Raw genomic sequence first — 13404 nt, 5'->3', positions numbered from 1 at the left:
TTTCTCAGTCCTCACAAGCTGGGTATATAGAAATGATTCTGATCATTGTCGTGTAGTTGTGCAGCAGCCTGGTATTGTCTCGCAAAGGGAATGTGGTCTGAATGACAACATGAGGGTTTGTATTCAACAGAAGCATTTCAAATGTGCTGACAGCAGTGACAAAACTCTTTAAACCTTTCATCCCTTCTTTTTTCCTTTTCATAAGAAAAAACAGTAACATTGCAAGTAAACATGTCAGAAAGTACAGAAACTGAGTTTCAAATTAATATTAACAGGGATGAAGACCAGATTCTTCAGCAATGAAGGAAGAACCATAGTGCATATAGATTTTTAAAAGCAAGTTGTGAATTTTTCATAATTTAGAATGTCTAGATTAAACCTTGGTGAGGAAATGAATGCCTGCTGAGAGATGATGCAGTGAGAGATGAGACGGAGGGAATTCTTTCCAATTCTGTCACTGGGTGGTGGTTTTTTGTGTACCTATATAAATACAAATATTTGTAGTGTGTGCACTCCTAGTCTTAACCATCGCTACTTAGAGATACTTTGAATGTTTAATCAATTTTGAGGTTTTATTCTTTATGAACGTAATTGGGGGGGGGGGGAAAGAATTATATAAAGTAATAGCTTGTAGAGTCCCTGATGGGGAAATAGATGTATTTGCAGAGCAAATGGCTTCATTGGAATGCAGGGCTGCACTCCAAGTGATATATTCACCCATAGAATGGGCTCTTCAGCAGGTATCATGGCCTGCAAGAGACAGCTATGTTGGTCACATCAGGGCATACTAAGATCAAGTAAAACTCAGGAGAAGGTGCCAGGAAGATACTTGTTTATCAAAGAGAGGCTTGTTTATCCAATCTTCTGTAAATCATATGTAAATATATTCTCATGCAGGTAGAAGGGGCAATAATGTCCAAAAATAATTACCATAGGGAAAAAACAGTAAAAATTATCTCCTGAAGTAATTAATTTTATCAACTTGAGACATAAACTTTCTAAACATTTCTTCAGCAGAACAGTTAATTAGTTAATTTGTATTGATAATGCTAACCACTTTCCCTCAAATTTATGAGTGCATTTCGATGTTTTTTTTATATGCTAGAGCTTTCTACCATGCTTCTAGACAAAATCAGTTTTGACAGATAACCTAAACAAAAATAGTCTTTATCTTTCTACTTAGTAAATTGAATAAACACAGAGTACCTTTCTGAGTAGCTGTTTCTATCTATATGTATATTAATTAATTTCCATAATGCAGGCCTTTTAGTCCTTAATTTTCCCAGCTAACTTTTGCAAAGAGTTTCATTTTGCTAATGAAAATCAAAACTGCTGGTTTCTCCAGTCAGGGGACCAATATGTGTGTCCAAAGGCTGGCTGAGCTCTGCCATGCCGGGAGGCTCTCGTTCTGGAAGATGGGGCATGGATTGGGAATTCGGCAGACAAGAGGGCAGTGATTGCTGTTTCTGGCTTTTGTTAGAGTCTAGCAGTGCCAGATTGCAGCAATGGCAGGAGAAGCACTCTTGGAGGGAGCAGGGCACCCAGAAATACTGGTCAGTGCACCTCTGCTCCCCCAGAATCATGCTAGAGCTGCTGCATAACTCTATGTGCATCATCCATGTCCTCCACGCTATTATCTCATTAATTCTATTAACATCTGTCCTTCTTTTTAAAAAGACCCAGCACAATCAGTGGTGTGAGAATTAAGGATTCTTTTAGCTTCATGAGGTATGTGAGGGAAAGCCACTTGAATTGCTCAGCAACTCAGTAACACCTTTTGGGTGGGTGAGTTAAAATCATGGGTGTCATTTCTTACATTTTGAACTACCTAGTCACCTTAAGTAATGCTGAATCTAAGAAACATTCGGAACTTCATGTAAATAATGTTTCTGTTTTCCTGATCTGTTAGCTATTCTCTAATGCTTTCATTATGACAGCATTCTGTGAACTGCAAAGTTCTTGTGATCCCTGGGATGAGCAGGGAGCTCTACTATGGATTTGGGTGAGCAAGCAGGTATACATTACAAAAGTAAAACATAAACAGTGGTTCTGTTTCCATTGCAGCCTCTGGCTGCTTGGTAATTTTGATAAAGCTCTTTTTTAGGAGGATGGGTATTCTTATTTTGCCATATACATTAAAAATATGTGAATATTAAAAAGTAGGTCTGTACTGTAGACAGGGGAAGCACTGCTTTCTGAGTCTGCATAATGCTGAAGGCCCATCAAGGTTCAAAGTATTAATCTGTGCAGGCAATGACAAGCCAAAGGATGGCTTTCCACTCTCTGCTGCTTATGTTTTTTAAGTGTGTGGAGAGGGCTTTTGTCTGGGGTTTTATTGGTCCATACTATGTCATATTGTATCATCCCAAACTGCTTTGGTTTGGTCATTTTGTTAAATAGGTTCTGTCAAGAGCTTTGTCTTCTACCTATTTGTTTGGAAGTTGATATATGACTGTTGCTTTTTTTGTTTTTGCTTTACATTCAGGCCAGCATTAGATTGAATCTAAAGTGAATCTAAAGGCAGGGCAAGCACTTTGTCAGATGCATAAACCCAAAAGTCTTTGTGTATTGAACTGCTAATTGAAAGTAGTGTCTTCTGTAGTAAGCTTGAATGGCAGCAAGGAAGTGAGATCTGGCTGTGGCTGCAGTAACAGCACAGTAGTGATACACTAGAGAGTTTATTTTTGACGTTATCTAGTTAGATGTTTGCAGCTAAACTTTTTTATTTAATTTAAAATATTGACTCTCAAAATTAAGCATTTACTGTACTATCAGAAGTTCTACTTGTGCTTTGTTTCTTGGATATGAAAAATATGACAGTTTAAAATTTTACTTTTCATGTGAAACAAATGTCTTGATTGCTGTTTTGACATATATCTAGCTCAGTATGAGATTCACTTTTTTGTTCTGTGTTAGAAATAGGACTTAAATAGTAAAGTTTTATATCAATGTAAAAAGTAAAAGCATATAAAATACCTATAGACTATTGCTTTCCTTCCTGATATAACTCATCTAAAGTAGAGCATGCAACCACTTGAAAATGTTATGTACTATGGTTAGAATCACTTACAAAAATATCACTCAATATAGAATAAGTGTAATAAACTATTTTCCTTTAACTTTTTGTCCTAAGTCAACAGAATGTGATGTGTTAGAAGAAAGTTAATGCCAAAATGTGCTTATGCAGCATAAAAAAAACTTGGACACTTCCCTCTGCCTAGCACCTGTCATGAATAATGTTGCACAGTCTGGGAAAAGGAAGAAACCATTTTGGCCTTCAGAACAGTATTTCTCCAAGCAAAAGTATTTAAGTTGCTAACCTTTAGGGTAGATTTAGTCATATCTAAGAACATATTTACTCAGCTGTTGTATATAATTCTTTTGTTTTTACATGCCTCTTTAATTTGTTGATATGCAGTTTGAACAATTCTGTGTCTTACCACTTCTGCTTTCCGTTGATGTTCTTCCCAGGGGCAGCGTCTTTTTGAAAAGTTGCTTGAACTGGCATCCCGAAATATTGAGATAAAGCTAGTGAGTGATATACTGCCCATGGAATCAAAGGTGTTAAACGACTTGAAAACAAAGGGTAAGACCAAGGTCTTTATGTTGTTATGCCATTGACTGCTACAGAATGTTGCTTTTACTTAAAATGCAGACTCAAATGATCTATTAAATGTACCCTATTGGTACTGCAGTATTACCCTGTAATCCTTCAGCTTTCTCTGGTTCATAGCTGTCTGAAGTTCTGTTACTGTAGTTGAAGTTTGCAGTTTGCAAGCAATTAAAAGGATGTTTAAATTCACTATAGCCATTTTTAATGGTAGGCAATGTAACCTGAGAGACTGCTGTAATACCTTGTGGGACAAGATATTTTCCTCCTTTGAGGAATATCAAAATTAATTAAAAAAGCAACATGTGTATGGTATTGATGATTCTGAAGCACTGGAAAATAGATCATTGGTCAGATTTAACCAGCTGACAAGATTTCCTGTCCCATGTGTGTTTCTTTGGTATCTGCTTTCCTAACCATTGCTTTTAAGGCTCAAAAATCCCTATTGAAAGAGGGATTGCACACTGGTGCTACAAGAATAAACTTGTTTTATGTAAAACTGTGTGGGAAAATAGTAAAGAGAATTTAAGAAATGCTGAAAGAAATTAGACTCACTTAGGACTTCTAGCAATCTCATACACATTTCTCCTGAATATATTAGTTATCTGTATAATCCGATAAAAGCATGATTTTAAGGCTAGGATACACTTTTCAAAGGGCAAAAAGAACCTATATATTTTGATGGTGATCATTTTTGACACAGATACCTATATGGGTCACAAAGGGAACTCTAAAAAAATAGACTAAGCGAAGGAGTTGCTATGTGTAGTGGCACCCTAATGTAACATTTATGTTTATGGTAAAGAATAAAGAACGCCCTCTTCCAACAAATATCAATCCATATTTGTTTAAATTCCTTGTAACCTCCTCTATGACAGGAAATTTTACAATACTCAAATGAAATTATCAATATACTTGTGCTTTGAGCTACAAAGAATCAGAGAAAGTTGCTTTTATATAGTAATTTTTGTGAGTTTTGCTGTTATCATCTTTGAACCCTGCAATTGTAGATATCATTGTGTACTAATGACCTTTTTCAAAAATCAGTATTATAACTGCTTGATTTTCTATGTTTTGGTTTGCTTATTTCTACAAATTCTGATATTTTTATTAGAATGTCTTGATTATGATGTGGTGATTGCCAGCTCTGTTGCAAGCCTTTAGGTTTCTTGTTTGGTTTTTATCTCCATGAAAGCCAGATAAATCTTTATTTGGGTCTGTATTCCTTAAAAGGAGTAAGGTAGTTTCAAATTCTATCAGATTTAGTTGTCTTAATTTTATGTTGAAATGAGCAGACCTTGTATGAACAGTTCATGGTATGTCCTGCTCATGTAAAATAGAAGCTAAGTGGTAGCTTAAAAAAAAAAAAAATTGTCATCAAGCTTTGCAATGCTATCCTGGAAGATCTATCTACTAAAATTATTATTCTCTTTGCTTGTGAGGTGACGGCCACCTGCATCCTCAGAAATCAATCATAACTGATCCTTGATCCTTGAACTTATTCATGAAGATAACTTTTTTTTCCTGCAACTGTCAGATTTGTCAGTAAAGAAAGCAGAAAATATATCAATAGTTCAGCCAAGCTCTGAAGCACCTCAAGATGGAGAACCAAAATGTATTTGTCTGCACAGGCTCAAAACCACACTTGTGGTGTCTGTCAGAATTAGGCAGAGGAGAGTCCAAGCACTGCTCTGTGGTTCATCAGCTTATTAAACTAAGCTGATTGATCCTAAGCAGCAAATATGCTTGGCACCTGAGCCATGGGCAGTAGTATGGACAGAAAGCACATATATAGCCCGTGGAGCTCTGGAAATGCCATGCATTCCTGTCTGCCTTCACCTTGCTAGATGGGCAGGGGCTCAGCTTTTCTTTCCAAGGCAGATTGTGTGCAGGAGTTGAACTGTCTCCAAGTAGTGGGCTGTCCTGCTAAATACGAGAAAGAGTTGCTGTTGCACAGAGAGGGTGGAAGAGCCTTGCCTTTATTTTCAGCAGACTGGTTGATCAGAACCCCTGAGCTATGCCCTCATGTGGTAGAGACTGGTTCCTAGGGTCAGGATGAGGGATAATGTGGCTGTCAGCCCCAGGAGGTACACGTTAAGATAGTGATCTGGAACCGTAAAAGGATGCTGCAGTTCCTCAGCCACTGATTACCTATCTCATGCTGCATCTTTGGGTATCATGTCCTTTCTGACTTAGGTGACCTCAACAAAGTGGGTGGGTTTATCTGGGGTCGCTTGAAGAACTATACTTGGGCATTCACATCGTCTCATGCAGTGTTGTTTTTTTCGGACAAGGAACCAGAAGGATCCAAGGATAGGCTACTGTACTGCTGCATTTCAGCACAGATGTTGAGACTACTTCTGCCAGGCAAATTATTCTAGCACATCTTTCATTTTTCTAGACAGGCATGCCTGGAGCCCCTTTGCCTCTTCTCCCCGTTTCTGAAGTACTGTAGAAAGCAGTTTTGATAAACCTTTTCCAACCCAAGGGTTGGAAGACTCTTCCCCGCATATCCTTTCTCTCCAGCTGATTAACTCTCTCCTTACTGATTAACAAAGCAGAAGGTTGAAACCTGACTTCTGATTTGAGCTGATGGGGTAAGATAAAGCATAAGTTATGTTATGGGAGAACAGAACTGAACTGATGTAGAGTAAAATAAAATTAGTAATTTGCATTTGCAATGTTAGCACAGACATCTGAGCTAGCCTGAACCTCCAGGTTTGTCATTACTCTGATGCCTTTTTTTGTCCTGTCTGTGCTATTCTGACTCACTTGAACTGGTTGTAAAGCAGGGGAGCTTGATTACAGAAGTCCAACAACTGCAGTGTGAAACATGGATTGATTTACTGTGCTAGCAACATACCACACCTAGAGCTGTGGTGACAGGAGCTTCAGAGTATTGAGATTATGTACATTTTTTAATAATTGCTAACTGTGGGAATGTTATTTAGTTGCAAAATTAAGCATGTGGAAATGAGGAAATACTAGTCCTAAAACTTACATTTATGATAAAATTTTAATTACATTATCAGATTCTATATTTTGCATAGAATACCTGGATGGTACTTGTTACAACCTTACCATATTAATCAGAGGTTTTTCCCTTGTATTGAATGAGAATACATCAAACATTTAATGTCTAATGCAGTTGATGCTCATTCAGAGGATATTATTTCTGCTGGTAATGGCTAGAATCTTTTTTTATCTTCATATTTAATGTATGTCTCCAGGCTTTCTTCATTGCTTATCTGCCAGATCCTGCACTGAATGCAAAATGATTAATTTCCTCATAGGCTTTTCCATGCTGCTTCTCACTGTGGTATCTGCGTGCCCTGCAAATACAGTATTAATGAATTTCTTCTTACAACATCACTGTTATGTGAGGTTGCTTGCTGTTTCTGTCTCTTGGGGACAACCAGTGATAATGAATGGCAGCACAGGCACCAGAAGCCAGACCTGAGCGTTTGTTTTCTGTAGTAACAATAAAAAAGAAAAAGTATATAACAATGTAAGTTCTCCCAGCTCATGTTGTCACAATCATTACTAAACAGACTATAAACTATGATGTTATTTTTATAGGACATATGTATATGAATACTATGTATATATGTATATGAGTCTCTTGTGAAAGGTAAGTCTGTCTGTGGGCAAAATTTGGCTCATTGTGTAAACAAACATTCTTTATCCTCTTTGTGCTGTGACAGTAGATTATTAATGCTTATTTTCAAGGTTATTGTTTTAGCCTTTTCTCAGCTGTAGCTCAGTCGACTAGATTTAAACATTGCTTGTAACCCTCCCCCTCCTTACACATAATTATGTACCACTCTTTGTTCCTCAGTAACATTTGAATAGTATCGTCTCCAATTAGCAGGTTGTTGTATCGTTTCTTACATATACAGAATCTAAATCCCTTACTAATTACGATCTTATTTTAGCTGACAGTGTTCATCATTTTAAGACATACCAATAGATCTTTCTTCTTCAATTTTCATTGCTTCCTTCCTTTTCTATTTGCTTTTTTCCCCAATATTCTCTTTTTATGAAGCATTTTTGATATATTTGCAAGGAATGTTTTTTGTTTCATCAGTGCTGGCTGAAGTAGATATAAAAAGAGGAGTCTGTGCATGTCACAACGTGATTTAAAGAAAAAAAATCATTTAACTCAATAGCTATTGAATGTTGGCAATGAAACTTTATTATTGTCATAGGGGAGGATCAAATAACTAGATCAGATGTGCAGCTGTTGTTCACTGAGCAGTTTGTGCACATTTGCCCAAGATTACACTCTCTCTTAATCAGATACAACCAAAACAGAGAAACTAAAAAGTTATAATATTGCAGGGTGACAAATAAATGAATAGAAAGTGGAGCTCTAGCAACTTTTTCTGCATTTAGTTGTGCGCTTTAGATTACAAACCCTAACAGATACCATCTCATGACAAATCAGGTTATATCTGGGCAGCTGCACAGTCCCAGCCTCCTCTTTGCTCTCCCCGTTGTTGTCCCTGCCTTCTTCTTTGCACCCGTGACCATGTGGTAAGACAAGTCAGGTGGCTGATTTGGCTACAGACTGTTTTTTTTTGGCTAGCTTAATTGTCATTTGTGTTACATTTCTGCATTACTCAGCATATATTCTCACAGGCATAAAGGCTGGGGACAACACAGAGATAGGAAACATGTAGCCAGGGTTGACAAGGGAGGTAGGATCACTGGAACCTGGTTGAGGTAGGTTTAATCTGCCATGGCACCAGAAAGCTCGGAGTTCACATAATGCCAAAGAACTGCTGGAAGTTTAGGGGTTTCCTGTATTTTCCTGTATTGTTTTAATGTAGGTATAGCACAATGGACAGCAATAGTGAATATGATTTATATATCAGATTATTTATGTCTATATTCTGTCTGCTTCTGTTGGCATACTTAAGGTGCTGTATAGTTTTAGAGGTGTGATGCTTGTGGGACAAGTTTTTACCTCTGCCCAAAATCATGTTCCCTTTCCCTGTCTACCTGTAGGGGAACAGGAAATTATGTCATTTTTAACATATTATAGAAGAACTGAAAAGGATTTGTTATGCCATAGAAAGATGGAGATCACCTGGGGACATCAGAGCAGTTTCTCCTTATGAAACAAGCTGTGAGTTGAGCACTTTTTTTAACCTAGAGCCTTTGTATACTGCAAACCCTAGGAATCTGGAGTTGCCCGTTTGGGAGAAACTGCCATTTTCTTTGGAAAAGATAAAGCTATAGGAGTAAGAGAGGGCATTTCATGTTGAGTTTAAGTTGGGACTAAAAAATGTTTGGATTTTGGACAACTTGTGTTTTTGTGAAAGCGTTAGTAGGGCAAACCATGAGGGCATTGATTTACATTCAGCCCAGAATACTTGGTTTCAGTATTAATGAAAATTAAAGTGGACTGTAAACATATTAGAAAAGAGCTGTCACTGGCAGTTTTAAGAAGAAAGTGGACAAGCCCCTGTGAAGAGTAGCCTTGTAGCTCTGGTGCTTGGGAAAGGTCTAGATTGGTTTCAAAGCTGGATTTAATAGTTCCATAATGATTTGGAAGGAGAACATAAACTTTTGTGCTTGAGGACATTTCTCTCAACATAAGAAAAAAGAATTTTTTTTACATTAAGAACAATCACTCACTGGTAAAATCATCCTCAGGTAGAGTCCTCGTCACTGGAGATTTCCAATATGTGACTAGACAGGATGCTGGATAATCTCATATAGACTCCCTTTTCCACAAAATACTGGCCCAGATGATCTTCTGAGGGCCAGATGATCTAACTTAGGTTTTTCCATGATTCTTATTAAACCTTTAATTCCTCTTCATGAGAAGATAATGTTGAGAATCAGTGTAAAAAAACTGCAAAGACTAAAGAGAAAATACGCTCCATCCCCATAATGGCAAGCTAAAATCCTGAAGCTGGATCTTGAAGAGATTTCTGCCTGTCCAGATGGCCAGTTTCTGCACAATGTACCATAAAAATAATATTATCTGATGCATGTTCCATTGGAGCATAAAGAGTGCCCTTGGCAGCGGAAGTTCAGTTGTTGGTTTTATATAAGCCATTGAGTGGAGTTGTAGCTCCATTGCTTTCTTCATCACTTTCCTAGGCTGGACTCTCCAAGACTGTGAGAGGGAAGAGTGTTGAAGATGGGATAAGATCCTGCAACAGCACCAAAAATAGACTATTTTTCCCCTATGGTTTTTCAGAAACAAGTAAGGGGGATACTTTGAGAGGACCTACAGACTGAGTCCTCCTAAAAGAATCAAGTAATTTGGATCTGAGTTTCATAGAGCTAAAGGTGGATGTGAACAGAGGGGGAGAAGTCTCTTCCATTCCTTTCAGATTTTAAATGCTGACATTTTTCTAAAACTCTGCCTAAGTCACACTTGAAAATCTGAGATGTGTATGAATATCAACCTGTGAAAATTGCACTGGCAAGGCTTTTGGCATCTGATTTTAAATTTACTTTTATGTTCTGATTTATTATGAATTAGGCCTTGTTCCTTTTTTATTATTATTTTATATTCTTGGGTACCCATAACAGAGCAGATGCGTGATTTGATTTAGTTTTTATTAGTTGCTGCTGAAGGGTGTTTCCTGATATTTTCTCAACAACTTTAAGCCTGTGACAAGCAATCTTAAAGCCAGTTCCAAGATGGAAGATCTCATTATGTTTTTTACCTCTTAGAATGCATAGTAACTTTGTCAGAGTTCTGCATAATGAGAATTACTGAGCTGAATTTCCAAAACTAGTTGCATCCCATCTTAAAGGAAAGAAGTAGGTACCAGCTTTGTATCAGAGATTCAAGCATTCAGGTAGCTACCTAACATCTAGGCAGCACTAGTATGCAGAAACTCCTGCTAGGTTTTTCTTTTGGAGAAACACCTTTCTGTTTAGGCACCTGAGCTGTCTTACCTTATTTTATGTTGCAAAGTGTGCATGCACCCACTAACACCTTGATAGCAAAGAAATGTTCAGCATTGGTTTTATGCCTAACTCTCATGAGAACTTATGTGCAATGTTTCTTACTTGTTTAAGTTGGGGAGCTAGGTCCTATGATGAAAGGTAAGCCACATCCAACCTTGTGAAACATGGCTGAAGAGAACAGGTGGGGAGTCTTTAGGCATATATCAAATGTCTTTGACATCGAACATCTGCCTGAGCTGCAGAAGATGATGTTGAAAATCCTGCCCTGTTTGAAGGTTTCTAAATTGCCAACTAGAAGAAGAGCTGTCTACCTTACCAGGCACCTGAGAGAAAGCAAATGGTTTAGGATAGCATTGAGCATCTTAAACTTCTTAAAACTGAGTTTGCAATCACAAGGGTTTGGGAAGAGCAGAGGGTATTCTATAATGGTACCCTCTTGGTCCTTCCTGTTTGAGTTCTAATAGCTTGCAGAAAATCTTTTAATCTCTGTCTGCGTTTAAAGATGGCTGTAGTAGTCACACATTCTTTGGGGATGGAAGAAACCCATCTTCCAGTCACTAGTCTTCTTCTGCTCCTTCTACTTCCACCATATCTATTTTGAAAGAAGTGTCTTGCCCTTATTTGTGAAAGAATTATTTTAAGGTTCTGATTACAGGACCGGATTTTGTAACTTCATTGAAGAATCGATCCTTCTGTGCAATTCCAAATGAGGGGCAGGGGTAAACAACATACCTTCCATTGGCATTCTCTTCTGCCTAGTTTGAATGTCTTTCAACTCAGAAAAAAAAAAAAAAAACGCTGTTGGTAATCCAGTTATTAATGTAGGTTCTACAGGAAACTAGATGCCTAATCTGGGAATAAAATTTCCACTGGACACACAAATATCTCCGTATTGAACAGCATAATCGATCACAGTGTGAAACAGCTTATTTTCTCTTATGAGTCTGAAGTACACTAACTTTAAAAAGATTTAGGCATGGCCTGCCTTGCATGAGAGAATTAGCAGTATGAGGCTGTCATATCCACAGCCAATAGAGGGAAAAAAACCAAACCAAAACAGTCCTCACTATAATTTAAATTTTGAAGGCAGCCAGGCCCTTGGGTTGCACTGGCTTTTTTTGCAAAGAGGGAGAGGGAAAAAAGTTCACTTAAGCCAAAAATTCTATTAGACCCAGATATACAAGCAATAAATTGTAATTCTAAGCTGTACAGCATCTGTGTCTGTAGATTTAGAAATTAATGCCTTTGCTGAGAGGAATAGCTGTGTACCCAAGGACAGTACCTTCCAATTGATAATGTGTACTCTTGCATTATGAAATATTGGTCATATGCTTTTCACTATCTGTAGTCACTCTTTCAAAGATGCATAGGTAAAAAATAATAATTTTTTTTCCAGATGAATTAAGGCTACAAGTACTGCGAGGCATGTTTAAGATGCTAGGTGTTTAGTAGAAACAGTCCTAATTCTTCAGCTTTGAAATTTGTAATAGAAAAGGTCTTTCATGGTTGATCAGTATTTAAGTACATAATTTCAGTTTGCAAATGTCATTTCACTCAAGTCTGTTACTAAAGTGTGTGGATTCATGGATTTGGCAGAAATGGGCACTTTTGTGTTTAATAAGCTCCAGCACAACTAGGAATGTTTGTAATCCAGCCATCTTGTGAACAGCCAGAATGCTCTTGTCTGGTAGTAACTAGTCAGGTCCAGTATAGCAGGTTAGTACCACAGGGATCATCTCCAAATCTTGCTTGACAGTTTACACGCTAGAATGGATTTTTCCTGTATGGCAGTAGTTGTTGTGAGCCGCTGACACGGTTTAGTACAGAGGAGCCAGTAACGGATGGCATTAGCAGAAATTAGTTGTGACATTTTTAAAGCATATGGATAGTATGCAAATTCCTACCTACAGTTACTGAAAGAGCTGGTAAGAGCTGCCGGGGCCATCTGAACTCAGAAAGCATTTGTTAGGTAGCTGCACTCCCTTTGCAGAAATTTTGGCAGCCCATGCTTTCTCCTATATGCAAAAGCACTAACATTATCTCATCCTGAAAAGAGATGAATGGTCCTACAAAGGAGTCCAAGGAAAGCAGGTTAATTTATTTTAGGTCAATTTTGTTTTGTCAGTTCATGTGATTTCCACATATGTGATATCCACTTTAAGCCTGACTGTCTTCCTAGTGCCGTGCTTTGGTCAGTCACAGCACTCTTGCTGGTATGATTTGGTATATTTTTTGTTGCTACTGTTTTGGAAGCAGGGTTCAGCCTTCTCAGTGATGCTGAGTGTTTTGTCTCTCACCTTGTTCAAGTTTTTTATGTCATCTAGACTGAAGTGTAACTTCAAACCTGGGCAGCTCTGAGAAGACCATCATCTGAAGTGAGATGACAGGGACACTCGTATTACATTCTTTTAACTTCTTCACTGCATAGGCCAATCAAGCTAATATTTCTGCTTCAAACCTGTGATTAAATTATTGTGGGCTCAAAGTTATATAAGAAGTTGCCAAAAACATCTAAGGGCATTAATAAATGTTCAAACCAAACTGACACACTTTGAGTGACACCATTTGGTTTTCATTTCATGAACACTTTGGAAAGGCTACTCAACTGTGCCTAATCTTGGGTTGTTGCATGCAACACAGTTGTAGCATTAAGTAAACTCATGTGATCAAATCTTGCTGGTTTATACAACATCAGTTACCAAGCGTGATCTTTCTAACAAGGATTTGCCACTATGATGATACTGATCTTTCTGATAATCACTTACAGCAGTTTTCCAATTAACCATAGGCTTGTACAGCACTTTGATGTGCTATGAATTTTTACACAGCCTAGTGGTTGGAAAGCTTAATTTAAGCAT

The 13404-nt window shown here is 37.7% G+C and overlaps 1 protein-coding gene across 4 annotated transcripts in view; it reads left to right on the top strand.

Annotated features, from left to right (window-relative positions):
- The window catches only part of PLD5 (phospholipase D family member 5), a 177280-nt gene that overhangs the window by 115462 nt on the left and 48414 nt on the right, over positions 1-13404 (top strand). For all 4 annotated transcript variants that reach the window (XM_017806839.1, XM_017806840.1, XM_017806841.1 and 1 more), the window contains exon 4: positions 3472-3586. In XM_017806839.1, coding sequence (XP_017662328.1) covers positions 3472-3586 — 115 coding nt within the window. The remainder of the gene's footprint in view (positions 1-3471; positions 3587-13404) is intronic.

The sequence above is a fragment of the Lepidothrix coronata genome, unplaced genomic scaffold (assembly GCF_001604755.1).
Source record: "Lepidothrix coronata isolate B3197 unplaced genomic scaffold, Lepidothrix_coronata-1.0 Scaffold16, whole genome shotgun sequence".
NCBI classification, from domain to species: Eukaryota; Metazoa; Chordata; class Aves; order Passeriformes; family Pipridae; genus Lepidothrix; species Lepidothrix coronata.
The sequence above is the reverse complement of the archived record's forward strand: the minus strand, read 5'-3'. Positions and strand labels throughout refer to the sequence as shown.